Source organism: Rhagoletis pomonella, unplaced genomic scaffold, assembly GCF_013731165.1.
Source record: "Rhagoletis pomonella isolate Grant_MI unplaced genomic scaffold, Rhpom_1.0 Rhpom_scaffold_00003, whole genome shotgun sequence".
In the NCBI taxonomy this organism is placed as follows: domain Eukaryota; kingdom Metazoa; phylum Arthropoda; class Insecta; order Diptera; family Tephritidae; genus Rhagoletis; species Rhagoletis pomonella.
Window position 1 is genome coordinate 1,868,170 of NW_023458557.1, and position 8,818 is coordinate 1,876,987.

The 8,818-nt window shown below is 41.4% G+C and overlaps 1 protein-coding gene across 1 annotated transcript; it reads right to left on the reverse strand.

Annotated features, from left to right (window-relative positions):
* Positions 1-701: 701 nt before the first annotated feature.
* On the reverse strand, positions 702-3,632 carry LOC118734945 (uncharacterized protein K02A2.6-like). Its single transcript, XM_036464543.1, has 4 exons — positions 2,780-3,632; positions 1,591-2,663; positions 806-1,384; positions 702-734 (listed from the first exon to the last, which is right to left on the reverse strand). The coding sequence occupies exons 1-4, from the start codon at positions 3,630-3,632 to the stop codon at positions 702-704; spliced, it is 2,538 nt and encodes an 845-aa protein (XP_036320436.1).
* Positions 3,633-8,818: the final 5,186 nt, after the last annotated feature.

Below are 8,818 nucleotides of genomic sequence, written 5' to 3' on the forward strand. Positions count from 1 at the left end.
GCTTGTCGTGATGCGATGCTGGAGCAGGCCTCACAGCTTGCATGCTACGGCGAAATTTGTTGAAGAACTCTACCGGATTAGATGGAGTGTCTATATCGAAAAAATATTCGTTGGGGAGGCGAAGCGTGCAACCATACAACATCTCAGCAGCTGAAGTCTGAAGATCCTCCTTGAAACACGTACGAAGACCGAGCAAGGCGGTTGGTAGTAGTTTTGTCCACTGTGTCTCCGGACTGCACATCAACGCAGCTTTCAACGATCTGTGCCACCGCTCTACCATGCCATTGGGTTGCGGGTGGTATGGGGTGGTGTGAATATGTTCGCTTCCCACCATATTCGACAGTGATTTGAAAAGTGACGACTCAAACGGGGAGCCCTGATCGGTTGTAATGATTTTGGGGCAGCCGAAGCGCGCTATCCAATGAGTCCAAAGTGCCATACATACAGTTTCCGCCGTCATATCTTTCAAGGGTACCGCCTCCGGCCAACGAAAAAACCGGTCAATCATTGTTAAACAGTATCTATAGCCATTGACCAAGGGCATCACTACAATGTCTAGATGGATATGTTCAAATCTGTGATCAGGAACGTTGATCTTCTCTGCTACTACGGTGTTGTGTTTATGAATTTTTGCCCTTTGGCATGATAAACAATTCCGTGACCACTCGATAATGTCGTTTCGCATGGAAGGCCAAACAAATTTACGACAAATTTGTTTGAGTGTAGCTCTGCCGCTAGGATGAGAGAAGCCATGTACGTTTGAAAAAACTTTGTACCGTAGAGGTTGAGGCACATATGGACGCACGTTACCATTCGACACATCGCAGTATATCAGGGCGTCATTTTCCTGTATAATTTGTAGATGTAGGGATGTCTCGCCATTTAAAATTGTTGACATTTCCTCATCCCCTGCTTGAGCCGCCTCGATGTCTTTTGTATCGACAGAAGTTGGCATGGATATAGCGTTTAATCTCGAAAGATCATCCGCTACCACATTGTCATTGCCGCACACGTGCATGATAGACGTAGAAAACTGAGAGATATAGTCTAAATGTCGCAGCTGGCGTGGCGAAGCTTTTCCCGGTCTTTGAGCAAAAGCGTATATGAGTGGCTTGTGATCAGTTTTAATCACAAACGTTCTCGCCTCTATCATGTGCTTAAAATATTTAATTGCTTCGTAAACCGCCAACAACTCTCTGTCATAAGTGCTATAGTTACGTTCGGTTGGGCTTTGTTTCTTTGAAAAAAAACCGAGAGGATCCCATGTGCCACTATTACGCTGCTCTAGCACGGCTCCAATGGCTGTGTCCGATGCGTCAGACGTAAGGCTAAGATCTGCATTTGGATTAGGATGACTAAGGACCGCTGCATTAGCTAGGCTATTCTTGCAATCGACAAATGCTTTGTTAGCAGCCGGAGTCCACGGAACAGGTCGTTTGTAATTTTTTTCATATTCCGCGCTAAATCGTTCAGCGGAGCTTGTATGTGTGATGCATGCGATATGCAACGACGATAATAATTTAAAATTCCCAGAAACCGGCCTAATTCACAGATCGTTTGCGGTTTTGGATAACTTAAAATTGCACTTACCCGATCTTTGGGCGTTTCAATGCCCTTGTTGCTGACTGTATAGCTTAAAAACTGAACTTCGGTTTTCTTAAACTGACACTTGTTAGCGTTGGCGTTGAGACCGTGTGTCTTCAAAATCTGTAAGAAGTTCTGAATGTGCTGGTTATGTTTCTCTGCTGATTCCGACATTATTAGAATGTCCTCTATATAACAAAACACATAGTCAACTCCACAGAAAATCTGATCCATGAACCGCTGGAATGTTTGTGTCGCATTTTTAAGCCCAAACGGCATATATAAAAATTCGATCAGACCGAAGGGTGTGCATACAGCCGTCTTTTCAATGTCCTCCTGAGCCATTGGGATTTGATAATATGCCCGTTCTAGATCCGAAGTTGTAAACATAGTTTTGTTGTGCAAACGATCAGCGAAATCGTGGGTATGGGGAATTGGGTAGCGATCAAGTACGGTAATGGAATTAAGCTTGCGGTAGTCGCCACACGCTCGCCAGCCCCCATTCATTTTTGCTACCATATGCAGAGGGCTAGCCCATGGACTTTTAGAGGGACGACAAATTCCATCATCAATAAGCAGATCGATTTGAGCCTTCGCCGATGAACGCTTTTCGCCCATTAAACGCCGTGGCCTTTCTGCCACTGGTGCGCCGGATGTTTTGATGTAGTGACATACCGTGTGAAGTCTACCGGTATTACCGGCGAAGACACTCTTACCATCGGCCTGCATGACCTTCGTCTCTTGAAAAATATTCTGAGAACGCTTCTCCTTATCTATAGTAGCTGCAGTAAGGTTATGTGACCGCTCTGCAATGTTGTTAGTTGAAAGATTTCTTGCTGTATGAATGACGCGCTGCTGCTTGATGTCTATCAGCAAGTGGAACTCTGCCAATAAGTCAGCTCCAATGATCGCTGTTTGAACATCAGCCACGACAAAAGACCATTTAAACGCATATCCTAAGCCCAAATCCAGCTCCAAATCTTGGTCACCGTAAGTTTGTATAAGAGTTTGGTTTGCGGCATACAGTTGTAGTCTGCCTTGTGTTTGCTTATGAGGTGCTATAGTGCGGGCACAACGGACTTCAATATTTTTGAGTGAAGATTCGTGAACGGAAAAATTTCTGGCTCTAGAATCGCTGCCGCTCGCCAGCTGAGTCAACGGCAGCAGGTTTAGTTTAACTGTTGGAAACACTAACAGTTTGGTTGGCATTTACGTGCATTATCGCCGAACTTGGTGTGATAATAACAAAGTGACTTCTTGTCACTTCCCTCATTCCCATTCTGTGAACGAGAAAATGTACTTTTTCTGCAGTAACGCACCTCCTCACTTAGCTTGTCGACTTTCTCAGAGAGTGAGCGCAGTGTTAACGCAACATCTGTTACGTCGAGTTTTTTGCTGTTTATTGCATCTACCTCTTGCCTTTTCTGCTCCGGCAGTGACACTACTGCTGACATTGCATATGCAGAGTCCGTATCACTGGTTTCCAGAATTTTATCTGCCATTTTTGCAAATTTATCTAGATCTTTATCCTCCCATACAGATATGAGCGGACGTATATTTTTAGGTAGCTCAGCTATAAACAACGTACGTAAAATACTTTCAGAGCCTGTAGACGGAGCTACACGACGCATATGTGCTAAAATTTCTGTAGGCTTTTTACCCGTCATGTCGCCACCATGCAATAGTCTTCTGAGTTTAGAGTCGTTTGACTCCGCGAATTTGTCAAGTAATCTTTGCTTCAATGCGTTGTATTTGTCGCTTTTAGGTGGCTTTAATAGATCTTCGACGGCATGGGCAATGTCAGCCTCAAGAAGCACCGACACTAAGTCGAACTTACGACCATCTGCCACGACATTGTTCAGAGTAAATAGACGTTCCGATTGTGCGAACCAAAGGTCTGGATTTGCCTTGTTAAATTTCGGAATGTTCACTTGTACGTGCTGTTGCGAGTAAGTTGCTTGTTCCGTCAGCGGTGCCACCTGCAGTAGCCTGAGTTGCTCCTTCAACTCACAGAGTTCTTCAGTGAGGCTATTCTCTGTTGCTGTCATATTTTCTGCGTTTTAAAACTCTTCTCTTTCTGCGTGGGGATTATTCGAAGAACGTAGAAAATATCGTCCGTTGTGCATGTGCGGTTGAATCCTGAACGTCGGGGTCACCACTTTAGTCTACTGGTTCAATAAAAGACTCACCAGTACAACTACAAAACTTTCTCTTTATTTCTAATCTAAGATATTATTATAATTCAAGATGTTCGATGTGAAGCAGTCGTTAATACAAAAAGATTGTGAAATCTATCAGCTGTTCTGTCAGGAGTTGATATCGTAGCAATGCCAGATGCATGTAATGCGTTGCTGTACAATTCCGACAGAGGGTGGCAAGTGTTGCCACAGATACAAGGCAACAGTGCCATCTACCGGTTAGCTGAACGCAACGCCAACAATTCCACAATCAAACGAACTCTCCAAAATTTACATAAATAATGCCACAACCACACGCAGCCAATATTATACAAATATAATTAAAATAAAAAATTTCCTCAAATAGTAAAATAGCTAGGGAACCACCACTTGCCACCCAACTATGACTGTTCAAGAAATTGAACGTTGCCCATTCAAAGTGGCTCACATTGCAGAATGACCCGATTCACGGTATTACGCACAAAGACTGAGATGCACTCTGAAGAATTCGCGATCGCTTGCCGATTATGCAACAAAAACCATGGGGTGCGACTCTGCCCAATTTACCGCAGCAAGTCGGCAAAATAAAGGCTACGAGAAGTGCTCATACACCGCTACTGCCCGAATTGCCTGTCACCATTCCACCGGTTGGAGATCTGCAGCAGCACTGACCGATGCCACAGATGTCGTGAGAAGCACCATACGTCTCTGCATATTGAAACCGGTGACGATCGTAGAAAGGTAGCTCGTAGTCAGACCGACGAAGACGACAGCTCACAGGGTGAATTGTCGATTCACGTCACCGAGCAGACAAAATCATGGGCTCAGCAGGTGGAAGAACAAAAAAGAGAGCAAAACGAAAGAATAGCCGAGTCGGTCGTCGACGACGTAATGGTTCCCTCTGAAGAGACTTGCAGCTCGGAAATTCGTACTTTCCGACAACCACCACAGAACGACTGGCGAATGCGCGGCTCGGAAACCAGTTTTTTTCGACCGCCCAGGCAGATTGGCTGCGGACCTAGTCGGTTCGGACCACCTGGCCAGCCCCAAATACTACGCACAGGCGGCTCGGAAACCTTCCAACCGCCCCGACGGTTTAATGGTCAGCGACGGGGCGGCGCGGAAACCCGTTATTTCCGCTTGTATCGGCGCGGGCAAGGTAGATCAGTCCAATATCGTCGGAACCAACGACTACGAGGAGAGGACAGATCAGCGCTCGTTCTTCCGGACGCATGACTGACTGGTTTTAGAACGGGCCGACTAGCCGGCACAACAAGGGAATCAATAACGCGTTCGTTCGAACCGATTGCACCGACAGCAATCGTGCGGATAGAGTCGAGTGGCGGCCTCCACCTCGTTCGAGCTCTAGTAGACTCTTGCGCGCCTAACAGCATTATAGACGCAGATTTGGCCCGTGATCTGGAATTAGAACGAAGCCGCTCAGGGCGACAAAAAAGGTGTTCGCTCGTCCTACGAGGGAAGTATGGCGCTACGGAGAGAATAATTACCCAAGCAATAATAATACCGCGACACAACCGACTCAGTCCACCGTCGAGTATCGCCCCCACGGTCGCCGCGCCATTCCGATTCTTGCGGTTGGCCGATTCCTATTTCTATCGGGCCTCACCAATCCGGTTGACTTTGGGTGTCGATGTTTACGCCCAAATAATGATGAGTGGCTCCGCTCCATCTACGATTAGTGGGCTATTGGCCCAACCCACTGTCTTGGGCTTAGTTGTGCCCGGAGCTCTTCAAAAATAATAAATTATAACCCAAATGGCATGCCTACGCCTCTGTTTATAAATTCATGATTTCATGGTAATAAAGTGCATTGAAATTTAAAACCACGTATTTTTAATTAACCCCTGTCTATTTATTGGCAGTTTAGGGACGGCGGTGAAACAGTGGACGTGGCGAACGGGGACCGTAATACAACCTGTCACATTGTTAGATTAAGTTATATAGAAAAAAAATATATAAAAAATAAAAATTGTATTTTCCCATGTGGCATGATAGATGGGCGTCTAAATCGATTACTGAGGTTGCTCACCGCAAGGGGCCGGTATGTTTAGGCCTCCGGCCTAAATATAGCGCACCACCCTAATGAGCGGTAATATAGACCGTATGCACATACACGTATATATATACATATACATATGCGCGTGTATCTATACAAATTAAAGTTATACTCTCTAATACGCATACGCGTCCAATTTATCTGCCGTTCAATAACTGATTTGAGGAGAAACTGAACGAAAAGTCATTGTTCGGCGGGTTAAACGGATCTAATTTCAATTTAACATAGTCACTTCCCTGAGGAATTCCAACCGATCACCAGCTACCACGCTCACATCAAGGTAAAATCACATCAAGGTAAAATCAACAAGACAATATGGTGTTGTATTTTCACAGGCTATTGCAAGTATTATATACTCAACACTAAAATCGAGTTGTTTTTTTACTTTTTATTACTTTACGTCTGAGCGCTCCACTCCGTGAGACGTGCTGGCGTAAATAATTTGGTTATTTATTTTCCTCTTTGTAAAATTCGTAAAAGTGGACTTAGCAACGTTTCACTCTAAGCTACCGAAATGTATTAAAATAAAAATCCACGAAGAACCACACATAGGAAGACGAACAGTAAGTATATCGTCGTTTAAAGTAGAAAACCGCGTATCAAGAGAATGCAAAGCCCCATATATCAGGTTGCCAAAATTATATAGGAGGGATAAAAACCTGTCTTTTTTCAACACGGTTCTCTCTTTTATTACCAATTATTTCTACCTTTTATATCTAAATATCGATATTTGGGTATAAACGGATAAGGTTTGATGTTCCGGTGCGCAAATCTTATTTTTGGCTCAAATGTCAGTTACGAAGTTTTGCATAACCACGATACGCGGTTTTGTATTTTAAACGACGATATGCATGTACATAAATATATATGTACATATGGATATCACTGCACCTCTCTTTTGTTGTTGTCCGAAGTATGTTGGAAACGGGATGACTGCTGGACTGCGGACATACACTTGGCACTTATTTTTGTTTAAGGGTCATTCCATGTTCCCTTCGATTGTTTACTTTTGCGAATTCATAATTTTCTCCAAATGTTCGCAAAGTTGTGCGGATTTTAAGCTTATGTACATATTTAAGTATGTACATATGAGCTGTTCAGTGCACACATCGATTTACTCCACTTTTTGGAAAATTTAAATTTAAGTGGCAAAGAACCTGGTATAGACATATGGCCTTATTCACAAACAATAAAGCAGGTTTAAAGAGCTTTATAAAATGAAGTTTTCATACATTTTCCAGTTTATAACCCTTTTTTAAAGCTACTTTATTTTTTACGAATAACGCCAATAATTTATTACGTTTATAATAACTTTGTATAACATACAATAGCAAATAATATTTATAAAAATATTATTTATTTGATTTGATAATATAAATGGAATTTTAAGAAATAATATACATTATTTGATCGCATCGCCCAAGTTTTTGTTGATGGAGTTAATCAATTTGTGCACTGAACGGCTCATATATGAATTTTAATGTACATAATTATGTTTTTCAGTCCAGAGAATGATTTCAGATTAAGGTTAAAATATAGTACAAATTGTGTTTGACTTACTTATATTTAACAAATTTTAGTATTGTGAGTATTTTATGCAGTGCAAATATTGATTCCCATGAGAGCTGTGATATCGAACATGTGCCACAGAGCTCTGATTTGGATATGGAAATAAATATACGAGAATATGAGGCTATACCTCAAAATCCGATGAGTCACGGTATTGTACAAGAAGAACAGAATGCCGAGAAATTTCTACAAACATCGCCAGAGGATTTAAATGCAAATAAATGATGTATTTCTTGTGATAAAACGCAAGATAACGTCATTTAAATCTGAATTATTCTTCTTGAGAATTGAAAGAATATATGCACTTTTATTCAGAGTATTGGTGACAAATGTTTGCAATTTCCCTGTTGTTTTTCGACAAAAAACGCAGTACGGCTTCACATCAGACATCTTTAGACACATTTGGCATGCACTTGTTTTCACGAGATAATTCACGAAGACTGCATAATTGTGCATACTAACAATTAAAAAATTGTCTTCTTCTGTCTGGTTAATATCCTGTCAAAATATACAAATACCAACATTTTGACTGGGTGTTCTTGAACCGCGATGTAAAGGAAGCAGAGATGTTGAATGTGGCTATAGTTGTTAAAATAATCATAAAAATGGATAAAATATAGATTTATTTTATTCACTCCGATTGTTTAACTATCATTCTAATATTTTTAAGCGTTTTGGCCAATAACTCATATTTACACTTAATACAGCGATGCTTGCCATGCGCAACTTCATAGGCTTGGCAGACGATCTTCGCTGTATGCTATTGGCGGCAGTCTATTGCTTTTCTCTTTGCATCTATAAAAAGAAGCATTTTAATTAATTTAATCTTTGTGGAAATAATTTTTTTTCGATATTTTCGCTGGTGGCAGTCGACGTTTGCCTTGGAATTTAGATGGCAGCCTATATTTTTGTAGCTCTTATATGTCAAATGATACGTACAATAAGTTTCGCTTATGCGGCTATGAATTTTGTTTGCTAATTTTTTGCTATAATTGTAACCCCCGTGTAAGCTCTTGGCGTGGGGGTGTGCCGGCAGACGTCCAAATTAGTATTGTACGATACTCGCATACCACATAGAAAATAAATAAAATAAAAAATAAAAAACTTTTTAAATACAACGCTTTTATAAATGGACTAAAAAGTAGAAAATAATATTTCTCAGTCCCACAGAATTGGTTTTGATAACTTTTGATTTTGAAATTTTAGCAAAAGTCATTATAAACAATTAATGACATTGAAAACGAAAAACGTGGAGCGCATGCAGTACAAAGCATTCGATTTCAATGACAATAGTCAAACTACATAACATTCTACAGCGAAAGAACAAATTTGAGATCGATTTTAAGCGGTCGTTATTCATATGCCCAATAAATGCATATGTTACTTTTCATATAAATTCAAGTGTATTACA